Below are 25162 nucleotides of genomic sequence, written 5' to 3'. Positions count from 1 at the left end.
ACACAAGAGCAAGAACAATAATGAATGAAAAAGATATAAATAAATTATAATGTTCAATATCATTATTGCCTAAATATTTTAACCTATATTAGTTCTCCATAAATTAACATCTTCTTGTTCCTGCTCTGATGTTTGAACAATAGGTTGTTGCGCATAAGAGTTGACATCGTGTTATATCAGTTTCGAAACCACTTCATCCGACTCAAATAATGACAATAAATTTTATGGAATTTAGTTTTAGCATTGAATCGAGGAAGTATTATTCATTCCACATTTTATTTGCTAAGTGACTCATTAACATCACACAATCCCCTATTCATAGCATCTACCAAGAGGTGCAAAAACTCATCAATATCCTCCATAGTCCAAAATTCATAATTACCTTTTATCTCTACCCTTTCCTTTGTTATTTTCTCGGGAATCCTCTTTGATTGCTAATATATATAAGAAACAAGTTATTTGAGAAGAATATTGTTTCTTAACCATCAAAAGTATATAAGAATACTATACAATTAAATAGAAAAACCAATAAAAAAACTACCTAATAATAAAATTATACTCACTTATTATAATATCATTTTTGAAAAACTATTAAGACAATAATAATAATAACACAATAACAAAATTAATATTTTAATAATAACACAAGAAAATAATAAGAATAAACATTGTAAAAAAACACAAGTTGAAGAAACAGAAAAAGAAAAAAAAAAAAAATCAATCATATAACAATATGCATGCATATACAGTATTTTTTTTATTTTTTTTCATTATGTATAGAGAGAGCATGAACAATAATATTGACTGCAATAGTATGCATATTGATTGTCATTCAAAAGAAAATAGGTAAAATTAATCGAAAAGTTGTAAGAGAAGGAACCTGATGGTAGTTTGTGTCATGTTCGGCAGAAGAAGAAGAAAGTCTTTGAAAAATAATAAAAAGTAGGGTTTCAGTGAGATTGTTGACCGAGTGATTTATATATATTCTTAACTAAAATATCTCTCAAAATTTACTCCATAAAAGAATCCATCAAAATAATATGAAGAAATATTTTAAAAGTGGCAAGAAATCTCAATTGAATACTAACAAATTTTGTTGCCCTAAAAACAAAATTAGTTATCCTAATTAAATAACACAAGATTTACTTATATTTTATGAAAGTCGAATATCACATGACTTTTTTATCACTTTTTTCTTCTTAAAATATCGGTTCAATACATCCCTATATTTCTACAATTTATGTTACGTGTCGGTAAATTTTTATGATTTTTTTTTCCTTTGAATTTTGAAACGGCAAACATGAAAAGAAAAATAAAAAAACTTCTAAAAAATGTAACAATTAAAAAAAGAATGGAGGAGTAGAATCCTAAAAATTTGATGAGAAGGTAAGTCTTGTCAATTGACTTCTTTATAATCATTCTAATTAAACATTATAATCTTGATTTGTGGACGGCTTAAAACATTTGGAATTGTCAATATTGCATAATATAAATGATAAATCATGTATGTATGTATGTATAAGATAATGGCTTAAATATGCAAAAGGTCCTTGTACTTACGGGTCATTTGAGTTTTAGTCCCTACATTTTAAAATCCTTTCATTTTACCACTGCACTTTCATTTTACTTTAAAAATGGTCCTCGAACCCATTTTTTTTGTTGAAGTGGCACATTTTTTTATGATGTGTCAATTTTATTTTACTTTTAAAAAATTACTTATTTAAGGGTATTTTGATCGATTCACTGCAAAATTAAATGAGTCATCAACTCTAAAGTCCAGTCAACAGTGACAGATCAGCAAAAATGTGTCATTTCAACAAAAAAAAATGGTTTGGGGACCATTTTTAAAGTAAAATGAAAGTGTAGTGGCAAAATGAAATGTTTTTAAAATGCGGGGACTAAAACTCAAATAACTCGTAAGTGCAGGGGCCTTTTGCATATTTAACCGTAAGATAATAAGAATGTTGGAAATTATATAACACCTTCTCCACCATCATCACTATAGTGGTTCCCACCAACTTTATTTCAACCGTTTTTCGTTACCATTTCATTTCAAGGTCCACATTCACCTTAGTGCTACTATTACCTAATCTTTAATTGTTCCATACACATTACATTATACACACCCCTCTCAACTCAACTTGCAACCTTTCATTACATTACCAAGGGATATACCTCCAAATTCATCATAGACTTCTAAATTTGACAATGTTTGCTGCTGTAGGAGCTATGTCCAAGACCAAAGATGTTTCATTTAATGTTCATTTAGAGGAAGAGAACAAAAACAAAGGAACCAACAAGGTTGGTGATGAAAACTATGATGATGTTGAGCAAATTGAGCTAGATGAAGATGAAGAGGAAGAACACAAGTTGGAATTGGATCTTGGTCCTCAGTTTTCTCTCAAGGAACAGCTTGAGAAAGATAAAGTAATGTTCTTTTTTCCAAATGGTTTTTGAATTTTATTTTGTTTATGTCTCTAGGTGTTTTTTTATGAATTGAAAATTTTGTTTTGTATTTTAAAGGATGATGAAAGCTTGAGGAAATGGAAAGAACAACTTCTAGGAAATGTTGATGTGTCTGCTGTTGGAGGTACTTAGCTTCAACTTATCTGAATCAAATTCCCCCACAGTTACAACACCTTGGGCGGTCTAATCTCTGATCTGTGGCTGAGATCGTTTTGCTTTATAAAATTGTATTTTAAATACGAACCGTCCGATCTCAAATCAACGGTCATGATCGATTACAGCGTGAAACTGCGTCATTTATTGACAACAGTGAATCCAGGTTCCAACTTTCCTCTATAGTAGTCCGCCATGTCCAGCCAAATTTCATCCGTTAAGTCCTGGTTTTACCTTGATCTAACGACTGAGATTTGCATGAACTGACTATACTGCTATTGAGGATCCTGGTTTTTTTTTTTCTTTTTCTAACATATTTATGTAAAATCCATTTTGTTGTAATGTAGAGAAAATAGAGCCAGAAGTGAAGATAGTGAGTCTTACCATTATATGCCAAGGAAGGCCTGACCTAATCTTGCCAATTCCATTCACTACTGATTCCAAAAAGACTATGTTTATCCTCAAGGAAGCAAGCCAATATAGGCTAAAATTCTCCTTCATTGTCTCCAACAACATTGTTTCTGGCCTCAAATACACCAATGTTGTTTGGAAAACTGGGATTAGAGGTGAGACATAGGCCTTAATTCATGTTTAATTAGATTAATTAAACAACCATATTTTATTGTCTTATTGATGTGGCTTTCATGAATTTATTGATATAGTGGACAGCACAAAGAAAATGTTGGGAACTTATAGTCCACAGCAGGAACCATATACATATGAATTGGAAGAAGAAATTACACCTTCTGGTTTGTTTGCTAGGGGAACCTATTCAGCAAGAACCAAGGTAAAGAAAATTACTAGAAAATTGTGCGTAACATGATTCATTATTTCTTGTTGTACTAATTTATCTACCTATCATCGACACTTCAAATTAAAGACGTCGTGTGTTTGGTGTCAAAAACAGACATATTGGTGTTAGAAACCAACACAACTTATACACCACTGACAATTGTGGTTACATTCAATTACTTATGTTTTCTTAAATTACTATCAATTTCTATATGTCAGTGTGTCGGTGTTTCATAGTTTATTATTTTCTCTTTCCTTTGGTGCATTTGTGTGTTGTGAAACTAACTCATATTTATTGGTTTAGTTTGTAGATGATGATCGCAAATGCTACTTGGATGTTACTTATAGGTTTGAGATTCAGAAGAATTGGCCTACACCTCACTGATTGAATTCAACTTTATGTTTGTTAATTGTTTATTAGATTGAGTTAGTGGAGTTGTGCACATGCATGATAAATGATAGTGCAAATCTTTCTTCCCTTTCTATTATATGGTTTCTTTTTTTGTATTGTAATAACTAAAATTTACATAAAGGTAATGCTCGTGACAATTGCACTCATTTACACCTAAGATGCCTCCAAGATTTAATTGTTATGAGTGTGAGAGCTGAAGAGAAATGGGGTTGAAACGGACCCCATGTGGACACTATCAACAAATATTTTCAACTACTGTTTGTGCTTTTTAAAGCATATGGCCAAAAATTCCATCAATTCTTTGATGGTCCAAAAGTTTTTCTCTTATCATGATCACATGTTGTTTGTTAACAGTTAAAATCAGGAAGAAAAGAAGAAGTGAAAAGTAGAAAATCCATCGAAATGACTATTCATTTAAATTAAAGTATATCATGTAGGTGCAAGTGTAATGATTGCGGAGACGGTGAAACATAGGCCGATACATCCACTTATTCACCTTAAAAAAGTGAAATTTTAGCCGCTAGACAACTTGACAAAACAAATAGATAGGTTGATAATGAAATAATTAATGTAATTGAAAATTTGAAAGGAGTTATGTGAAAAATAATAGTACTAAAGAAAAACCCCCAAAGAATCTTATATTTATGAAGGAATGGAGCATTATGGAGTTTGACCATTTCATTGTCAATTGAGTACTGCAAAGTCTTCCATTGTTAATTACACACATACTGCAAAGTCCACATCATGCTTCCTTTCTTTCCAAGTAAAGTTGCATAAATAAATAAATACTATAATAACAATGATCACAAGAATGAACAAAAACCCATGTAAGAATAGAATCATGGTAGGGTAAGAATAGTTGTGCATCTGTTATAATCACAAGACTCACAACCATACATAGCAGTAGCACTGGATAACTCTATCCAAATTAGATCATGGAAAAATTTATAATGGTTAGTTAGAAACACATTAAACCAAGGTACAATTATATATAATAACATCACTCGTATTAGTCATCTTATACTTTATTTCTTTCTCCTTTTTTCATTTCTCTTTCAAACAAGAATACACACACACTCTTAGACTAGCAAAAGAAGAAAGCTATGGAATTGAGAAGAGCCTCCAAATTTCAATCAAGATTATATTTCAGGCAAGCATGTACTAGTAATTGATATGATAACAGTTTCCTTTTTTTCAACTTTATTTATCATCTACCCCTCTTTACTTTTGCTTAAAATGATTACTAATGCATTAATTTTCAGGCCTAAATAATAATGAGGTAAAGATAAGCAAAAACTGCCTTAACCATGAACACACATATGATTAGGCCATGCTGAACCCAGATTGATTTGCAACATAATCTTGTGATTAGCATACTGTTGCGTTTCCCGCATTTCTTAACCTTTTTACATTTATGTTAAGGATGATTATTTTATCGCTAAATAAAATCCCAAGACTAAAATGTGTCAAGAAGTAGCAGTATATCCTAGATTAAATTCTCCATTGCCTCATGTCAACAACCACTCATTTTGTATACTGTACTGTACAAAGCCTTCAGAAATTATATAATATGTACATGTATTATGTAGATTTTAAAAAGAAATTCAGCAAACCCTACATGATAACCATTGATATTACTATTCTGGAATATAGTAGTCACCTAGAATCACCAATAATCCAACAATGCAAACTTTACCTGCAATCCTATCTTACTACCCTCGGTCACAAGCTTAGCAGCTGTAACTAACCAATGTCCAGGAGCATCATGAGGGCCTCGTAGAACCTCAGCTGTCTCAACATATTTAAGTAGCTTACTCGAGCGAACAGGCACGGGTGGACCGTTTGGATAAATGCCAGAGTTAAGTGCAGTCGGAGCCTGCTTTGGTGGGGCAGCAGTAGTACTCTGCTGTGTGAATGAAAATGTTGTGCTCAAATTTGTGAGGAAAGATGATTTTCTTGAAGTCTCTGGTGCAGCGCCCCACTCCGACTTCCGTATAGTGCAATTGGCTATATGAGTAAAAAGAAGACGCAGATGAAGCACGTTTCTCGGCCAACTTCCTTTGATAATGATTTGTGCACCGGTTACAATATAAACACCTCCGCAATCATTCAACCAGTTAGGGTCATGTTTGACCACAGCTGTGCACACATTTGAGAATCTCTTCCATCTGACTGGTTCTAGGAATTGGTCACTGGATTCATTTTCATCGGATCCACGCCACATAGATGGTATGCTCGGGGTTGGTGTTGAGGTACTTGAAGAGAGGGTCATCTTGTTTGGGAGGCTCGAAAGATGATTTATATGTAAAGCAAGTCTGTCACTTTTCTTACCCTCCAGGTACAATCGGAGGCCAACCACAGGTTTCTGTTCACTTTCCACCTGCCATTTTGTACAAAATATCATAATTAACAAGAGAATATAATGTTAAACGTCAATTACTTAATTAGAAGAATGAAGGGTCGCTAAGTCTAGATAGTTTTCAAGCAGATAATAGATGAGGGGAGGAAAATAAAACAGAAGTGACAAATCCCTACAAAGTTATGCAGCACATATTATGAAGAAAACTATAAGGAAAAGTGAGCTTCTTCGCTCATAGAAGTTGGAACAACGGCACATTGGAACTAAGCACATATCTAAATAACAAAATTGCCTATTTTACAAGCTCTTTTTCAAATTGCAAGATGCGTTATTTTTTTTTACAAAAATACTCCTAATAAAATAATTTAAAAACTGGGACAATTATTAATTAAGTGAAAAATATGAATGCCAATAATTGAAGGGAAATTTTGAAAAATAAATAAACCATCAGAAATGTGTTGAGGGAAATTTTCTTTATTTGTAAAAAAGCATACAACTGTAGGACACTGCAAGCTTTGAAAGAACTGCATAGAACAGCAATAGTTCAAACTTCGAAGGTGTTACACGCCTTTAAACCTAAACTTAAATATTTATTACAAAAAGAGAGTCGAGGGAAAATGATAGAAAATGAAGAAAAAATAGAGAATTATCTCAGAAACCAATAATTCTAGATCACTTAGTTGGAGGTTCTGTTACTGCATCATGAACGAACTATCCCATTAGCTTAAACTGATAGGTGAAGACACAAAAATAGTTGTAAATAACACATCTAAAAGGCAGGTATGAAAACAATAGCTGGTTAAAAAATCTTCTAAAGTTATACCCCCAGCTAAATTTATCACCAACCAGAAGTGTGAGGAGAAAATGTTGATACTAATTAAGAGATAATCTTGTCAAAGCAAATATTAAACTCAAACATAAGAGACAACTAAAAGTGTAGTACAGTTCAACACACAGAATAATTATTTACTCAAACAGGAGAGTTTCGTTAACAGTACCTGTGTAGAGCTAATATGAAGCTTTGGACTGAAGCAACTGAATTGCAGTAAAAGGGAAGAGGTCTTTCTCCGCTGATGCCTGAGAGGCAGTTCGCAAAACATGGGTGCCCATTGCCTTGGAATTTGAAACTCTAAAAAATATTGTAAATCTTCGGGAGAAGGCTTATCTGTAGAGAACAAGTGAATCAATTATGTGTTTCAGACCTGAAGGGTATGTTTGGAGGGAAGGTTTTGGAGGAGAGGGGAGGACTTATATTTCTTTTTAAATTTAAAGATTCTATAAAATGTTTCTAACAATAAATTAAGTGTGATTGAAATGTTATATGATCATTTATCATGTTATTCTTTCTTTTTTTTTTAAAAAAATTTCAAATATATAGCAAAATATAGAGTTAGTCCTCTAAAACACAACTCCTAAACATACTCTAATAGTAACGAAATGAAAGAATGGCACTCCAAAAGATGTATAGAGAAGTAACGCATGACATGGATAAAGTAAGAGCCCAAAACATATTAGTTTTTCTGTGAAAGGTTGAGAAATTAAATGACCTTCTTGCATGTTTATGTTTATGGACTAAGCTTATCTACATCACAGAAAAAGTTTATAATAGTAAATTAAGATATGGATAAATTAAGAAGACTGTAGTGTGTGAGAAAAACGTACATCGTAAATATAAATTGATTGCATGACTAAGATAGCCACTTCCAGGAATTCCAGTCAGAAGTGAGGAAATAGGAACAAACTTGAATATGATCGCTTCAGGATTAGCAGCCACTGTCTGGAGCCAATGTGAGTGACTGTGCTTGTACACATCTCCTCCTCGTTTGGAGCAAATAATAGTGAGGCCCTGTTCCAATATAAAGCAATATATTATGTTCTGAACCTAGGAATTTCACTAATTCCAAATGGTGAATATTTCTCATTGTGGACTTACGTCCTTGCTAGAAGTTTCTGAAATACTGGTAAACTGTGTTGTGTTTGATTGCATCACACGATTAAAGACCTCGGGGACCTACATAAATAGAGAGATTGCATCAGCACTAAGCAAAATAAAAAATACATGGTGAGATTACAGTTACAAAAGATAAAGCATAATACCTTCTGTTTGCTATCTGCCGGCTTCCTCTGTAGTGAAGAAGGGCTTCTTACATCCGAAAACAAAAAATCTCCAAGATCCTCTAAATGTCTCCTGATATCACCGGGAGGAATCTTAGATGAATGTTTTTGTTTGACACAGATTACATCTTGACCTCCAACAGCCATGCCTACTACTATGTGAGTACCATACGTCTGGATGAACCTGCCTAACAAACTCAATCAGCATCAAATACTCAACAACCTAAAACTACACATCATTCAAACAGTTAACTTCCGCTACAACACAAAGCATCTTAACATGAACACAAAAATTTACATTTACTCAAATATGTACTATCAAGAAGACAGTCTGCCCACAAGGTAATTTGAGCCATGAGCTGGAGTTAAAGAAGATATCACATTCTTTTATCAATTGGTTGTTTCTTCGATACCAAAAAATACTAAATTGTGTATGGATGGTTAAAATGATTGACGCACAAAAGAAAATTCAATTCAATCTCAAGAGAAGTAATGGAAAGTGGAGACATGTTATTTAACACCAAGAAAACAAAGATCCTGTGATCTGTTCGTCTATCAAACGGTGTGGCGTAGTGCTTGTTTACCTAGACAATGAAGCTGGATCCCACTGAGCTGGAACTGATTTCTTTACTTCCTCTTGTAGTACAAGTGGGGAAGCAGTCAAGTGCAAACAGTAGAGAGAGATGAAATACCCATCAAAAGCAAGGTTTTTTATGTCAGCAGCATCACGAAGCCAATCACCACTCATATCAAAAAGAGCGTTAAAATAGCCAGAAGGAATTTTTCCTCGTACTGCTGATTTTTGATTTAGCAACTCAGACATCTGCAAGTAAAAATAACAAGAGAGAGATATAACGAACGATGCACAAAAAAGAAACACATCAAATTAGACACTAAGATATATTAACTCAACATTGATATCTTTCAAACTTGTCTGCTTCGTATAACCAGGGTTTTAAAATCAAATATGTCAATTTGTGATAACAAAATTCAACAACTTTTTTGTTAATGCGTTCACACACATGGCTAATGAAGTGTTAGCTTTGGTTAGTAAATATATCACGCATCGCAACTTTTAAACCATCTACTGAACTTTTTTTCTTTTTTTTGGTTTACCATGATATTGGTAGGAAGTTTCCACCGCCGTTAGTGATGACTAATCTCCGTCGGGGAACCTGTGGGGCACACAAGGTGGGTTCTCCCCTCCCAACCGAATTTTCTCCACGCTCATGAGCCAGGAATGAACCCCTGACCACATGCTTAAAGGGACCAGGACCCTTACCACTTAGACCAATTCACTGTTGGTATCTAGTAAACTTTATTAACCACAAAATTAAACGTAATTAACCTCAATTTTTAACGTTTCAAATCTAACACAAGTGTGAACTGCTTTCACCATTTAAAAAGTTGTCTGATTTTGTTGACCCAAAATGATGATTAAATAACATTTCTGTTTTAAAATAAGTCTTTGACTGTGATTTGAGCACCAACATAAAAGTTTTTGTTTTCGATATCTCTGCAACCGGAACACAAACACCTAGCGGGCATCAACCACATTTCAGTGTAATTCTCAGCAATAACAATAATTGAAGCTTGAATACAATTTAAAACATTAATTATTAAAATTTCTACTAGCATATAACAAGAAAGAAAATGAACCTGATTGAATTCAAGTACATCAGACTTGAACCGAATTCGATCTCCTTTATCACACCGAATATTCTCAGAAACCCCTTTGATTACAGTAGCTCCAGCAGCTCCAGGAATCAAAATATCCCTCTTGTTTTCTTCATCAAGAACCACCAACCTTTTCCTACTATTAACACCATCACGAATTCCCTTAGCAAATCTCAAACGAAAATCACTAGCTAAATCAAACCCTTTACCCAAAGATTCCAATGCCACAATCTCAATACCCTTTTCCTCTTCCATTCTGAAAATGAAAAAATCAGAACAAAAAAAGAGATAGATATAGATAGAGTGTAAAAGGGTCTACCTCTACCCTAGTTGATGAATGTAGGGTTAGGGTAAAGGTTGAATTTTGTGAAGAGGGTCAAAGAAAAGGAATTAGCTTTGGTGTTTTTGTTGAAAAGGGTAACATAAACTACGGAGAGATTGTACGGAATTGAAATGAAAGTTCGAGGAAGGAGAAGATTAGATCGGTTTAACGTTACGTGACGTTAAAGGTAAAATTGTGTTTTGTTTTGGTTTGGTTAATATAGTAGAGGAAAGGAAGAAGATAAGAAAAGAGAGAGTAAAGAGTGGAGAAGGTACTGGAAATGGCAAAGGGTCGTATTTGAATGTTTGAGTTTGACTGTGTCAGTGAAGAATGGAAGAGGAAGAGTGTCATCTCAAATACTGGCAAATGGGTTAAGTGAAGTTGAATTTTTTGTGCAGTTATTTTATAATTATAGGAAAAAATTTACTTGTTTGATGTATCTAAAGTATAATATAGGCTAAATACATTAAACTTTTAATGTATCTAAAAAGTGAATTTTTTCTTATTTTTTCTTATAATTAGGATCAGAGGGAGTATCACTAGATTTTTTTTTCGTGAGCTTAGCTCAGTTGGTAGCTCAGTTGGTAGGGACGTCGCACTATATGTGTAGGAGTCCGAGTTCTAACCGAGACTTCACTTATTCATCTTCACTTATTCATCTGTAAGATGAATTTTTTTAGCCAAACTACTTGACAAAAAAAAATTGTTTTTTTATTGACCCTCTAATTAGGGACGGCAATTGGCCCCATATCCAATGGGTACCCGCAAAAAATACCCACAATGAGTAAGATAAAAACCCGCATTTTGAGTACGAGGACGGGTATGAGTATAATTACTCGCAAAAATGAACGGATATGTGTGCGGGTGCGGGTACCTTAGTACCCACCCCGCTGCATACCCATATATTATATATTTATTGATTCTATTTATATTATTATATAGTAATATATGTATATCAATTTTTAAAAAATACAACACTATAAAATATTACACATTTTTAATAAAAATGTTTATTTATAATACAGCGCAAACACAATATGAGTATGTCAATAAGGATATAAACTTTAGCACGAGATTAGTAATAATTTTATTTATAATTTTCATGAGTCAACACTAAAATCTTTGAATTTTTATTAATTCTATTAAAATGATATGATATTTTATAATTGATTGATTTATTTTTAGCAAAAATGCGGGTAACATGTACGAGTATGAGTACTTGAATACCCATATGGTATGGGCACAAGTACAAAAATTGTTACCCAGGCGGGTGTGAGGATGGGTACGGGTATTTTTCAAACTGTGGGTATGGGGATGGGTACTATAGTACCCTACCCATACCCTACCCATTGTCATCCCTACCTCTAATTTTTAAGGTTAGAGGCTCGGATAATTTACGTCCCAGGTTAAATAAAATTTGATAAAAAATTATTTCTATTAGAAATTAGAAGTGAGTTTTTTTAAGCGATTTGTTTTAGAGAGAATTCATTAATTATTTGAGTGTTGTATCTTGATTAAAGAGAGTAATTGAATAGGACGTTTAATTATTTTATGTTATACTATGTGTATCAATCAACTAAATGTGTTATGTATCGGTCAATGTCTTGGAAAATTAAAAATAATGAATTTTGAGGTCATACAATGTTGATAAGAAGTTGATTCTTATTTTATGACCGAATAAATTTAATTCTCACTTTATAAGATTGTTTGTGTATTTATAAATACACGTTTTTTTTTTTACAATGTTGTATCAAACTTAAAATCTCATGCATGTTATTACTTAAACTCCTTACCATTATACCAGACTTAGTGCCTTTTATAAGCGCACATTTATTCCCTCCCTTTTTCTCTCAAATAAAAAATAAATAAAAAAACGCGATTCTCTTGAATCCAAAAGACTTGGGTTTTGTTTTATGAGTTTAAATGAAAGGTTTTTCGAGAGTTGAAAGTAGAAAAAATAAAGTAAATAAATACTTAAAAAAATCAATATAGATTAAATGTGAATAGTTTATATAAATATTTTAAATATGGTCAAATTTATAATAAAAAAGTGAAATACGTCTTTCACTATTTACAAATTTTATTTTTATCGTTGAACTAATAAGTGTCATCAACAAAGAAAATAAAATATAATGATGATAAAAACAAACTCATACAAAATAAAAAGTACAAAGAAAATGTACTTAGTGAAAGGAAATGTAATTATATTCATGGTGTAAACATCACACTATATGTGTATGAGTCGGAGTTCAAATTCTGACACTTCTTTTATTCACTTTTAAAGTGAAATTTATAATCACTAAACTACTTAAATAAAAAAACAATCATCTCACTTATATACATATTATTCAAAGTCTCAAATATTCCTCCCTCCAATTAAACAAAGTTTTAAATTTTTTGTAACAAACAAAAAATAAAGGATTTGTGTCAAGTGTCAACTTAACTTTGCCATGTGTGTTAGCCTTTTGAAAAAAAAATGAAATATTTTCTCTCTCATTGGACTTTACCTACTATTCGCTTACTAATTCGTACTCTTGTCCAAAATAACAACAAGATGTAACATGCAACTCAAGGAAAATAGGGACCACATGAGATATGATACTCAAATTATTTTTAAAACTTGGATCTAATCAACTCAATTAAGATGGCAAGTAAATAAATCAGTCAATATTAACTTTTTTGGAATAAAAATTAGGTATTCTTATACAAAACTACTTAGTCTAATATATTGACTTGAACATAATTACATGTTCTATGTAAAGCTCGTTAGAAAGGAATAATTGAAAATTCTTGACTCTAAAATATTTTTTCTACTACTACTATAGAGCAATCGAATTGTTATACTAGTATCTTAGACTTGTTTGTACCTACAATGACTATCTTAGTTTTTAAATTCCTCTTGTAACTATTTCAATGCGTGTTTGTAAAAAAAAGTGATTATTGGGGGAAGGGATTGTGTGGAGTAATTATTTAGGTGTAGATAGAAGTCACCATAATATATTGTCTCAAAGCCCAAGACAAAAATTCTATGGCCCAGCTAAAAGCCCATTGGGATGAAAAGAAGAGGGAAAAACGAAATTTCCCCCCCACTCCAAACCTCTCTGCACCCTCTAAATTTTAAGAAATATTCTGCTTAGATTTTAGAATACGAATGTATAAAAAATTCTTTTATATGTATGAATTTTAGAATTTGAACCCCTTTATACATAGTTCTAATTCGTCATGTGATAAATAAAACTTTGTAACTTTTACGCATTTAAATTTTAGAATCTGAATGCTCCTATATGTTTTGATGTTTTCTCTCCCGATTCTCCGTCTTTCTTTTATACCCCAAAAATCTCATTTTATCCCTTGCGGTTTGAAAAAAATTGGCCAATTTATTTCGGTTTCTACGAACCGAAATTTTTAAACATGAAAAAAAAAATTCAGTTTATATAAACCGAAATAACATAAATGTTAAGAAAAGAAGAAAGATTTATGTGAAAATTGGTGTAGAGATACCCGTGGTAAATTTAGCATATATCTCTGAATATAAGTCGTATGCTAATATTTTTAATCTAGTGTAAAGAAGACAAAATTTACTACAAGATTGACACCGGAATTGTTAAATTTCATTAAGTATAGTATGAGAAAATCTACCTACAAGTTTGAGAAAAGTTTCTGCTCTGTTTCTGTACTAGTGCCCATTATTTGGTCAAACTGGACCAATTGGATAGTTAAACCTCAAAACAAAAATTATATTTGTATTCTTGACACCCTAAACTTTCCAACGAGTGGTCGTTTACTCAAATCGGACATCATTTAGTATTCCAAATAAATTGTGGAAGTTGAGGGTCTCATGCAAAATTTATGCAGGAAATCTGGGAAAAAATTTGGAACACATTATTTCGGTTTATATTAACCGAAATTTTTTAGCATGACAAAAAAATCCGGTTCGTACAAACCGAAGTACCCCAAGGGCAAAAATGGAAATTCAGGGGTAGAAAAGAAAGGCGGGGGGTCGGGAGAGAAAACATCATATGTTTTACCTCAACTATGGCTCAATACAAGTAGCCCAAGCGTTCCAATCCAACCCATTCATGTTTTACTTTAATGGCTTTTCGTGTAAGCTAATAGCGTGGAACACTAGAGATCCCATGTTCCTCTTATAGAGAATACCCCTTTTTTAGCTCGTTTGGACAGTTGGATTGATTTCAATGGCCCCCACACTTTATGTCGGGACCCACGCTAACGATTACGACCGTCTCCACTATATAAGCACGGATGCTTTCGCGCCAAGGTACGTTTCAATTACTTCCACTCCTCCCTTATCGCATATTGACTTGAGCGTTGAAGTGTTAACATATTTTGCAGTTATCTTCCTCACCATCAGCCATCACTGTAGATGCCTAGCACCACCGTAACTGACTCAACTTCATGTCAGAGACATCCGGTTCTGCTTTTAAAATAATATTTTTTGAGGTGTTAATTTTTTTCAATAATCTTTTTTTGGGGTGTTCTTATTAAAATATAAATAAATGAAAGGTTACAATTGAATTTCTAGAAGTATATGCAATGAGATTTACTTTAGCTACTCTATTCATTTTCTCGTGCGTCCAATAAAATTACTAAAATATTCATATCCGTCACTTAAGAAGCAGACGTTGTAGAAATGAGAAAATTTCATATTAGGAGAGTTTTTTTCCTCAAAATTATCATTTTCATAATGTTTGCTATTTAAGTAACGAATGTTATAAAAATCTTGAATTTCATGTTAGAGGTGTTTTTTTCCTCAAATTTCTAATTTTTATAATATCATCTATTTAAGTAACAGAAAAATAAAAATGGAAACTTCTAGGACGCACAATAAACTGATAGGATGACAAAAAAAAATCTCAAATAAACGACGGCTTTCCAAAAAAGAAGTTAGTCCATTATTTTCACATTTCAATTGTGTTTTGGGTGTCAATTTCCTTTTCCTCATAGACCGATTCATGTGCATCCACCCCCTCATTCCCTCAAAGTACGTTATGTCAAGAGTACTGTATTAATATTATTGAATGAGAATAATTTACTACTAAGTAATTATCATTGTGTGATTAAAGAAGATCAAAGTACGTGTCAAGGATTTAGTAAAAAAAAAAAAGAAAAAGAAAGAACGTGTCAAAGATCTTGATCTTCTATGGTTACATAATATAATTTGGTTGATTTTTTTTTTTTATAAAAAAATACACTCTCAATATATACAAATTAAATCCACCAAAAAGTTTTAAACCTCATTTGTTGCACCAAAATCTCAAGCAAATACCTAATAATAACCAACCACTGTATTGGATTTTAGTAGTTTGCACTTTCCATTAAGGTTCTTCAAACTTTATACCTAGGAAATAAAAACTTTGGTTTAAGCTTAGAGTTATTATAATTTTATATTTAAAATTATTGTTATTGTAATTAAATCAACAAAAATATCTCCACCAAATTAGTAACTATACATAGAGAGAATTGAGAAGATAACTAGTTGAAGCAAAAATTTTCAATTTTAATAAAGATTGTTTTAGTTGGTATGAATTCTACTCATATTTTCACACGCGTGAATAAGTGAGTTAACTTTAACTTCTAAAGTGATGACATTTATTAGTCGACCTATAACAAGTGATTTTTAAATCATATGACCTATCATAACTTAGTGAATTATCGAAACTCGACTCACTTAAATTTTATTTATATTAAGAAAAAGCAAGAGTTTTAGTTACCTTATGCTTGACCTTTGGCGAGCACGACTTAACAATACAAAAAAAAAGAAGCAATAATTAAAAAAAAATCAACAAATGGTTCCTCTTAAATGCAAAATAAACTACAAAAGAATTGAATTGAATCTAACCTAGACTCACGAGTAGAGAGCCTTATTATTAATAAAAAAATGAAATAAAGTAGCTTTTAAAAATGAAGAGAACAATCAATATAGAGTAAAATTATTCTTGCTTTGGTTTCTTCTCATTAATCTCTGTTCCAATAAGCTGCTTAAGGCCCTTAAGGATGGTAGGTTTTGATCTAACATCATCATGATTGGTTAATGTGGTGACAAACTCTTTTGGAACAAAGCACTTTTCTTCCAAATACAACTTCTCTTGAACAAAAGGAGAAACAAGTAGATTGTGTAGATCTTTACTTGGAGGAGGTTCCTTTTCTTCCTACAATAATCAATTAGAAAAATCTAAGATATATATGTAGATTTATTTGGGCACATGTGTATAAACAAAAAAAGATATTAAAAAAGTTAATTAAAGAAGAAATATTCAAAGCATTAACTAATTCTATTATTTATAGTTTTTTCTATGAAGACCAGGAGATGACTAAAGAGTAAGACTATACCAAGACAGTTGTATTTTTTTTTGTTCAAAAAAATTAATTTTTTTTTTCATATCCTACTCTTTTCTAATTGAGAAATTGATAAAAGGTTATCTAAAATTAATATTATATCAACAAAGATGAAATCAGTTAACTATATATCAATAGGAAAAAAATTAAACAAAATAGATTACATTATTCTAATAAATAATTTTGTGTTTTAAAACATCTGAAAAATAATTTAAGCCAAAATTTGTAGTTTTATTAAAATATTACTATTATAGGCTTTAAAAAGGGTTTGGCTTAAACTTAGTTTTTGGCCTCTAAATATATGTGAGACCGACATTATTAATTTCATTTTTGAGTAGCAGAAATTAAAACAATGAATATTTAAATTAAATAAACCTTATTACAAAAAATTAAAATTAAATAGACCTATAAAAAATGAATTTTTAAATTAAATAGAAATGTAAAAAAAAAAACAGTTGAAAATTCCTTGTAAACCAGCAAAGCCAGCTCATTTGATAGTTACAATTATTGTTCCTATATTCTCTCTTGTTTATTGACCATTTCATCTTCTTATTAACCGTTTCCTTAATCCTTCTCACTCCCATGGACTATCCATCATTTTTTTGGTAATTAAAGAAAATTTCTAAGCAAATTTTTAGAATAAAAGTAGGGCAGGAAAAAAAAATCAATATAATAAAAAAGACACAATTGAGATTTGAGACAATAGTTAGTCAAAGATTACACACATTAAAGAAAAAACTAACCAAATCAACAATAGTTTTAATATCCATTTTAGATATTTTACAACAATACATCTCAATAAATGATATATATACTCAAATGATTACTTGCATGGTTCTTCACATAAAATAACCAAATATACAATAAACAAACATATTCTATATTTCTATAGGCATTTATCAAAAAAACAAAAAATTCTAAAGGAAGTATAAATTGAAAAACTAAATTCAAGTTAGGATAACATAAAAATGCAAATGCAAGTTCACTTGAAGTTGAATTGAGTTTCCTAGCCTTAAAATCTGAACCATTTAATTTCAATTCAACGACCATCCATATGACTACGTGAATGCATGCAATTCAGACATTTGAAAATCCAAATTCTTTAAAGTTGCATATTAAGACTAAAACAAAAATGTTGAAATTGAAACTCAAGTAATTAACTTAATTTATAAGCTCTAATAATATAAAAACATAAAATTCAACAAAAAACCAAAAACAGTTACCTTGCTTAATGTTCCCATAACTTGAAGCATTCCAACTTGAGCTTGAAGAAACTTAACATAATTAGCAGCAGCATTAAACATCTCTGCTGTGTTCATCTTAGAACCACCAGGAACTAACTTCCCAAGCTCTTGTGTCTTCTCAGTTATCTTTCTTCTTCTTTCTCTCGCCGCAATACTCTGGGGAGAGATAGTCTTTTCGTTCACTTTCTTCTCACAACCAACAACATCAACAATTTTTGAAGCAGAACCATAAAATTGTGGTTCTGCTTCAAAGGAAACAAAAGGGTTAGTAATAAACTCATCCACAAAAAAATTGGTTGAGTTCAAAAGCTCTTCTTCTTGTTGTTGCACTTTTTTCTCCTCATAACATAGCTTTTGTCGTTTTGGAAGGTAGGTGTTGAAATTGAAATCTTGTTCATTTGAGAAAATTTCATTCATTGAAATGAAGCCATCATTTTGAGAAGAGAAAGTGGTGTCAATAAGTAGTTGTTCATGAGAAGGGTAAGTCTCATTTGAGTAAAAATATGGACTTTGAAAAAACAAGGTTTCATCTAAGTAAGAAGAAAAATGGTGGTTATTATTATGTTCTGAAATTTGTGATAATTGAGGTAATGATGATTGTTGTTGTTGTTGTTGTTCATGATGTTGAAAAGTGATGAGTTCTGAGTTGTTGTTAGTTTGATGAGGTTCATAAGGGTAACAATTATAGTTGTAGTATGGGCTAAGTGCTCCCATGATATACAATACAACAACAAAAAACAAAAACAGAACCTGCAAGAAAAAACAGAACAAAAACAGAGTAAAAAAAAAGAGGTTAGTTATTATTAATTAAAGACAAGTAAAAAGTGTAAGTACGAGAATGTTTGTTTGGATTAATTAATGTAGTTAGAAAATGTAGAAAGTGAGACCTGAGTGAGAAAGAGAAAGAGAGACAGTGTGCTAGAATTAAGAAAGAATATAGAAATGTTTCTAGAAATTGTGTGAGTGAATCTTTGCTTGGTTTGAGGGTTTGTGAGAGAGAGAGAGAGATAGAGAGAGAGAGAGATTGGAGAAAAAAGACTGCGGTTGATTAAATCCTCACTGTTTCATGATAGTTTGTGGGTTCAGATATTTTAGGGGAAGTTGGAGGCAGTTACACATTATCAATCTCTCTCTCATATTTTTTTTGTTGTTGATAAAATCTCTCTTTTATTAGTTTTGTTTTTTTGAAGGATTATTAATTATTTGAAGTATTAATTAAATTAAATTAAATAATGACTGAGAAGTAGTAAGTGAGAACCTTTTCTGGGTGAGGGAGCCATTTGGCTAGGGTCTGGTATATTGGAACAACCTGACACACGGATGCATGAGCATGCACTTGGTCAAATGAGATCCTCATTTTTAGCCTTAATCAAAGCAAGTTAGTAAAAACCTTTGCCACATCACCCCTCTTAAGTATTAAAAGGTTGAGGTTATTTTGTAATTAAAAAAAAGTGTTTATGTCCTTTAAGTCTTAACTCAACTGGTAAAAATGTCGAAATTATTAGGCTCGACATCGTGACCCGGATTCGAACCGGGATCTCATGTTATATGTGAGTTTAATTTCAATGGATTACCACTTCATGTACCTTTGAGTCCTAACATGTGCTTTAAGTAGAGCTTAAAATGGAAGTTTTGTATTAGGAAAAACAAAATCATGACTTTGTAAGAGTTGAATGCACAACTTTTGAGACTAACTTTCTATATCAGGTACCTTAAAATGTGCCCTTAATTAGGGCACATATTAGCTTTCTCCTTCTTTTATCTCTAATAACCTATGGCTAAGGAAAAACCAAACAAAGACATGGAACGTGAACTGCAAAGAGCATTGACACATTGAATATAGACCTACGTGAATGGCGTAAAGAATGTTATGAATGAGCACACCAGCAGAAGGTTTGAGGTTTTAGTTAGTGTCATATAAGTTAAAATCAATGATTAAAGTAAAATTTAAATGTTCATTACACCAAAAATTCGAAGGCCTTGTATATTAGGTTATGACAGTTTCTCAATCCCCCCCTATATGATCAAATCTGTTAAAATACACTACTTGGTAACCTCCCTGCATTCTAGGTGGGCAGATTAAACTGTCTTATGTTATTAGCTGTAGAAGATATTTTGGGATGAAAAGAAGAGGGAAAAACGAAAGCAAAGCAGTGGTAAGGCAAGGAGTAGTTACTTCATGTGAATTTTGTCCCCCATCCCTCATCTCTTGTGCCCTCTCTCATTTTTTTTTCTTCAAGTAATCTAGTCGTTAGAACTTCACCCTTAAGGTCCTGGATATATAATTAGTCCAACTGTAGCCTAGCAGTTTTAGCAAGATTTAAGACTACGTACATATCATATTATATGTAGTCCGAGCTTGACATATAGTCATGTCCTATTAACTACGGATTTAAATTCACGGAATTACACCTAAATTTTTTAAAAATATTATACTCAATATTTTAGAATTTGAGTGTATAAAATGTTTGTTTACATGTCCGAATTTTAGAATTTTAGCGTCTCCTTATACATAGTTCGAGCCCCTTCTATGATACAAAATAAAATTCTAGAAATTTACACTTTTGAATTTTAGAATCTAAACGTCCCTTATACATGGTTTGACTTCGGACCCTATGTGACAAAATGAAATTTCAAAATTTTTCTACATTCAAATTTTAGAATCCAAATATTATTTTACACATACAAATTTTAAAATTCAAATGTATAAAACCCTACAAAAATATGCCAGGGTGTTATTGAACACCCCTTTGCCAAATAAGTAATATTGACAAATAAACAAAACCAAAAAAATTTCCCCCTTTGCCAAATAAGTAATATTGACAACTCCTATATCTATAAACAAAACCAAATTATTTTTTTCCCTTTGCCTGTTCTGTTATATTAGTGAATTGCATTTATTAAGTAATTAATGCAAGCACCTAACTTAGCACCAAAAATTAGCATAAGTAACTCTCACATACATCAGCTGCAAGAGGACACTTTCACCATGCTCAAGTATCAAGTTTTTGATGCCTATTACAAGGTTTTTCATTTCTTCCTCCTTTTTCGGATTTTTGTTTCAATTTTTTTGCAATCATAGAACCTTGCTTGCTTAATCTTCCTGGATTTGGTCTGTCTTTTTAATGTAGGATGATTTTTTAGGTTTTGGTTTTTGTTATTTATCTTTGGTGTTTAATTTAAACCCTAAAGTAAACTGAATCACTTTATGCAGGCTCTGTCTGCTATGTTACTCATGAAGTATACATCCTTTATTGCTCGACTTGAACTGTGAGTTGTTATGATCACATTATTCAGAACATGCTATTTTAGTTGCAGTTTACTTTGTGAAAACATTTTATTTTTTCATTTTCTAAAATATGTGATCACATTATTCAGAACTTTTTTTTTTTTTTTTTTTTAACCAACCCCAAATATATTAAAAAGAGAAAACGACATACAATATGGAGGGGACATAAAATCGAAACTCCATCAAGTACAATATCTAAAGCTTGAGAAACCTAGTTTGTTTTTAGCTAAATTATCAGAAATAAACACAGGAGCTTGATGCCAAAAAGTGAAAGAAGATAAAGCACAACCATGATTTGCAAGGGAGTCTGCAATTTGATTTCCTTCTCTGTAAATATGAGTCACTATGCCATTCAATTGACCAAAGAGAAACATGCTATTGTTCCATCGGTTTCTTAAATTCCAAGAAATCACAGAGTTAGAGTTTTGGAACGCTAGGACCACAAGAGCTGAATCAGTTTCAATCCAGATGTTATGCCATTTCATTTTGTGAGCAACTTCTATAGCTGACATTGCTGCACACAGTTCAGCTTGATATGAGGAAGCAATGCCCAAAGGCTCAGCAAAGCAATACAACAAATCTGCATTCTGATTCCTAAAAATACCTCCACACCCAGCTAAGCCAGGATTGCCTTTTGAGGCACCGTCAATATTGCATTTAACCCAATTGAACAAAGGAGGCTGCCAAATAATTTCTTTGATGACAAGAGTTTTAGGATGATGAATGTTTACATTAAAATGTTTCAAAATGATGAAATCTCTAATGGAGCAAGAAGAGGTCTTTGTAGAGTGATTGCCCGAAAGAGAAGTATTGGCAACAATCAAGGATATCGAAGATCTCCAGTTGGTGTGTTTATCATTGAACCTGGCGTGATTTCTAGCGGTCCAAATAGAGCTAAGCAAATTGACCAAAGCTGAGGTAATAACGGTCTTACACTGAGGAGACCAATTCATGTCACAAATCTTCCACATATCCTCCATGGAGGTAAAGTGCATTACCATATCCAAACAGCTTGCAAACCATGACCAAATATTGACAGCAAACTCATATTCAAAGAAAATATGAAAGGAAGACTCCTCAGATTTGCAGCAAAGATTGCACATAGAAGGCAAATAACAACCTCTAGATTTAAGATTTTCATCAGTTGGGACTTTATTATGCATCAGCCTCCAAGCAAGAATAGATTTAGAGGGAGGTATATCAGGACTCCATATAACTTTGGCCCAATGTAAATCTTGAAGAGGTTGCATTTTGAAACAATATGCATCATTCATTTGTAATTCACCTGAATCAGTGTGCTTCCAAAGCAATTTGTCCTTAGAGGGCACAGTAGGGATAGTAACTTGATGAACAAGAAAGCTGATAGCAGTGAATTGTCGAGACAATTGAGGGGGTAAATTCCACTGACCATTGTGAATGTAATCACTAACAGTGGAAGTGAGAGCTTGACTGATGTGAGAAGGAATGTTAAACACCTCAGAAAGAATGGATCCACACCAATTATCATTCCAAAAATACCTTTAAATTATTTTAAAAAAATTATACTCCTTTGCTTATTATTATAAGCAAAAAAAATACTCCTTTGCTTATTATTATTTTAACATAGTTTAATACAACATATGTCAGACACACCAATTTTTAAATAAACTTAAAAAGTTTGTACCAAAAAATAAACTTAAAAAGTATTTTTTTGCTTATAATAATAATCAGAATGAGTAGAGTATTATTTTTGTCATTTGACCTAATGATGAAATTTATTGATCTAATAATAAAAAACAAATGTGTGCATAGTGATTTCTTTCATTTGTATTTCATAGACTTGACCCATTATAACAATTATAAAATTAATTAAGCCCGTAAAATAATTATATAGTTAACTAACACTTTTTTGTAAGGCACTAACCTAACTATTAATTTTTGTAGAACATTTTTATATATCATGTTTTTTATTAAAATATTTTCCATTTATATTATTTTAAACTATGTTAATTTAAGCAGTTTTCAATAAAAAAAATTCATTCAAAAAATAATTGCTAACTAGAATATAAGAGACATTTTGATGCAAAATATTTTTGAAAGAAAATAGTATGAACTCCTGCTTCAGGTTCCTGGATACGCCAATTGGTGTGACTACCGATGATGATAGGTGTCTGCCACTTCTGAAATTTATTGCTCTTATTGCAATAAGATCCGTTGGAACGTGTGAATCTTTTTTTCATTGTGTTGAGTTCATCAAGGATACCATTGGTCTACATGAAATCATTGCTGTGGTTGGTAAGTATTTTCATATAGTTGACTAATCTTACTTAAACTTATTGCCAAAATTATTGTTTAGTGTTGAATGCTTGCAAATTATTACTATTTCTGCTTCTTTGGTTTTGTTTATTTAATTATTTTTTTAGTATATATGTATAGTGTTGGTTTCATATGTATTGTTTCTGTGCTATTTCTATTCTTTGCAATAGCGGCTATCCCACTGTATTGTTCTTCGGGGGTGTCAAAGCTGGTAAGTCCATCCCACTTATGCTCGTCTAGCTTAAATCCGTCTAAAAGCAGGATGAGATGAGGCGGATCAACTTAGGTAACCGACAAGTGAGTTGGCGAGCTGACCCCGTTGCATTTTTTGACGGATAAGTGAGTTGACGAGTTGACCGGTCAAAGACAAAAGTTTTTTTGTTTTTTATTTTATTTTCATTTTGACACTTGTGTGTTGTTACAAAAAAGAATGCTGATTTTATTTAAAATTTTTGAAAACAAACAAATTTATGAAAAAAAAATCAACTTACGAGACAAATCAAACACCAACACACCATCAAATCAACAAATCTAACAACATACTCGTAGTTAACAAATTCAACATAATTAATACATGAATCAACGCCATCATTATAAATCGAACGTTAATAATTTCAAAGTAAAAACAAATTCAACAATATAAAATAAATAGAAAAAAAACCTAAATTTATTTAAATAAGTGTTATATTTTATTGAGTTGGACCACCTCATTTTATTAAGACTTTTGTATGATTCACGAGTCACGAAAAAAGAAGAACAAGATATGTTTTATGTAACTCGCGGGCCGGCTCGGCCCATTCCTCCTCTCCCCTATCCTGTTTTTTAAGCGAGTTCAGCGGGATGTGCCAACTAAAGGGTCCTAGCTCAAAACTTCGGCTCAACCCACCAAAAATGACGGGTTAAACGGGCCAGCCTGACGGGTCGGACCCGTTTTGCCACCTTAGGTTCCGGGTTCGGTCATCCGATATTAATAAACTTTGTCTAATAGTTTTTGTTTCATTTTATTTGCATTTCAAGATTTCTTCCTTTATTGAACACTAATTTGGTAATGTATCTTTTTTAGGTGCAAATTTTGCGTCAATTTTCTTTGCAGCTGCTTGCTCTTTACCAGTTAGATATGTGATGATTGAGATTCAGAAGATGAAACCTGATGCTGAAGGAAAATATCCATACACTGGCTTTGTTGATTGTGCTGTCAAAACTTTCAAAGCAGGAGGGCTCTTCAAATTTTACACCGAATTCCTTCTCTATTGTGAACAGATTTCTCCTAGTTGCTTGGTAATGTTTTTCTAACTACTGCTACTATTATTAACTTTTATATTTGATGGTATTTTGAAGTTTATCTATTGTTCATGACAGGTGGCATGTATGTTTCTCAACCAGCTTCGTCAGACATGGGAGAGGCATGTATCTTTGATGAAGACCTCAGAAGCATGAAGAGATGTTGAAGGTGATGGCATCATGGATGGAGGGATGTGTAGTACTAACATGGCTTATCATTTTAACTTTGTTAGAGTATATATAAAATATGTATTAGTGAGAAGCTGCTGATAAGTTGAAGATTTAGAATACTAATTACTCAAAATCTGTATCTGTCTCTGTGTTAATTATAGGTAAATTATTTTATGTCCCATTTTCTTTCTTTAATGTGGTAGCAATTTTTATATATACAAAATTAAGT

At 32.0% G+C, this 25162-nt stretch overlaps 4 protein-coding genes across 4 annotated transcripts; 2 read left to right on the top strand and 2 right to left on the bottom strand.

Moving 5' to 3' along the window:
- Positions 1 to 2006: 2006 nt before the first annotated feature.
- On the top strand, positions 2007 to 3969 carry LOC123914252 (rho GDP-dissociation inhibitor 1-like). Its single transcript, XM_045965336.1, has 5 exons — positions 2007 to 2427; positions 2524 to 2590; positions 2967 to 3185; positions 3282 to 3406; positions 3716 to 3969. The coding sequence occupies exons 1-5, from the start codon at positions 2209 to 2211 to the stop codon at positions 3794 to 3796; spliced, it is 711 nt and encodes a 236-aa protein (XP_045821292.1). The 5' UTR covers positions 2007 to 2208; the 3' UTR covers positions 3797 to 3969.
- Positions 3970 to 5297: 1328 nt separating this feature from the next.
- On the bottom strand, positions 5298 to 10679 carry LOC123914244 (MACPF domain-containing protein At4g24290-like). The gene is made up of 7 exons (XM_045965327.1): positions 9957 to 10679; positions 8882 to 9120; positions 8280 to 8481; positions 8116 to 8193; positions 7845 to 8028; positions 7181 to 7347; positions 5298 to 6203 (listed from the first exon to the last, which is right to left on the bottom strand). Exons 1-7 carry the CDS (start codon positions 10227 to 10229, stop codon positions 5490 to 5492), a joined length of 1857 nt encoding a protein of 618 aa, XP_045821283.1. The 5' UTR covers positions 10230 to 10679; the 3' UTR covers positions 5298 to 5489.
- A 5568-nt stretch (positions 10680 to 16247) lies between these two features.
- Positions 16248 to 19254, bottom strand: LOC123914583 (transcription factor bHLH53-like). The gene is made up of 3 exons (XM_045965786.1): positions 19156 to 19254; positions 17877 to 18647; positions 16248 to 16466 (listed from the first exon to the last, which is right to left on the bottom strand). Exons 1-3 carry the CDS (start codon positions 19252 to 19254, stop codon positions 16248 to 16250), a joined length of 1089 nt encoding a protein of 362 aa, XP_045821742.1.
- Positions 19255 to 20828: 1574 nt separating this feature from the next.
- Positions 20829 to 25131, top strand: LOC123914253 (mitochondrial dicarboxylate/tricarboxylate transporter DTC-like). The gene is made up of 5 exons (XM_045965337.1): positions 20829 to 20922; positions 21112 to 21167; positions 23291 to 23460; positions 24545 to 24759; positions 24841 to 25131. The coding sequence occupies exons 1-5, from the start codon at positions 20887 to 20889 to the stop codon at positions 24916 to 24918; spliced, it is 555 nt and encodes a 184-aa protein (XP_045821293.1). The 5' UTR covers positions 20829 to 20886; the 3' UTR covers positions 24919 to 25131.
- Positions 25132 to 25162: the final 31 nt, after the last annotated feature.

The sequence above is a fragment of the Trifolium pratense genome, linkage group LG3, assembly GCF_020283565.1.
Source record: "Trifolium pratense cultivar HEN17-A07 linkage group LG3, ARS_RC_1.1, whole genome shotgun sequence".
Classification (NCBI taxonomy): Eukaryota; Viridiplantae; Streptophyta; class Magnoliopsida; order Fabales; family Fabaceae; genus Trifolium; species Trifolium pratense.
The sequence above is the reverse complement of the archived record's forward strand: the minus strand, read 5'-3'. Positions and strand labels throughout refer to the sequence as shown.

Excerpts from the sequence above, each read along its gene's own strand:
- LOC123914252 (XM_045965336.1), top strand. The coding sequence starts at position 2,209 with ATGTTTGCTGCTGTAGGAGCTATGTCCAAGACCAAAGATGTTTCATTT. Across the intron at positions 2,591-2,966 it reads TGATGTGTCTGCTGTTGGAG|AGAAAATAGAGCCAGAAGTG; the intron begins GTACTTAGCTTC and ends GTTGTAATGTAG. Across the intron at positions 3,186-3,281 it reads TTGGAAAACTGGGATTAGAG|TGGACAGCACAAAGAAAATG; the intron begins GTGAGACATAGG and ends TTATTGATATAG.
- LOC123914244 (XM_045965327.1), bottom strand. The coding sequence starts at position 10,229 with ATGGAAGAGGAAAAGGGTATTGAGATTGTGGCATTGGAATCTTTGGGT. Across the intron at positions 9,121-9,956 it reads ATGTACTTGAATTCAATCAG|ATGTCTGAGTTGCTAAATCA; the intron begins GTTCATTTTCTT and ends TTTTACTTGCAG. Across the intron at positions 8,482-8,881 it reads GATCCAGCTTCATTGTCTAG|GTTCATCCAGACGTATGGTA; the intron begins GTAAACAAGCAC and ends TTTGTTAGGCAG.
- LOC123914583 (XM_045965786.1), bottom strand. The coding sequence starts at position 19,254 with ATGAGGATCTCATTTGACCAAGTGCATGCTCATGCATCCGTGTGTCAG. Across the intron at positions 18,648-19,155 it reads GGCTCCCTCACCCAGAAAAG|GTTCTGTTTTTGTTTTTTGT; the intron begins GTTCTCACTTAC and ends TTTTTCTTGCAG. Across the intron at positions 16,467-17,876 it reads TTATGGGAACATTAAGCAAG|GAAGAAAAGGAACCTCCTCC; the intron begins GTAACTGTTTTT and ends TGATTATTGTAG.
- LOC123914253 (XM_045965337.1), top strand. The coding sequence starts at position 20,887 with ATGCTCAAGTATCAAGTTTTTGATGCCTATTACAAG. Across the intron at positions 21,168-23,290 it reads TTTATTGCTCGACTTGAACT|GTTCCTGGATACGCCAATTG; the intron begins GTGAGTTGTTAT and ends CTCCTGCTTCAG. Across the intron at positions 23,461-24,544 it reads TGAAATCATTGCTGTGGTTG|GTGCAAATTTTGCGTCAATT; the intron begins GTAAGTATTTTC and ends TATCTTTTTTAG.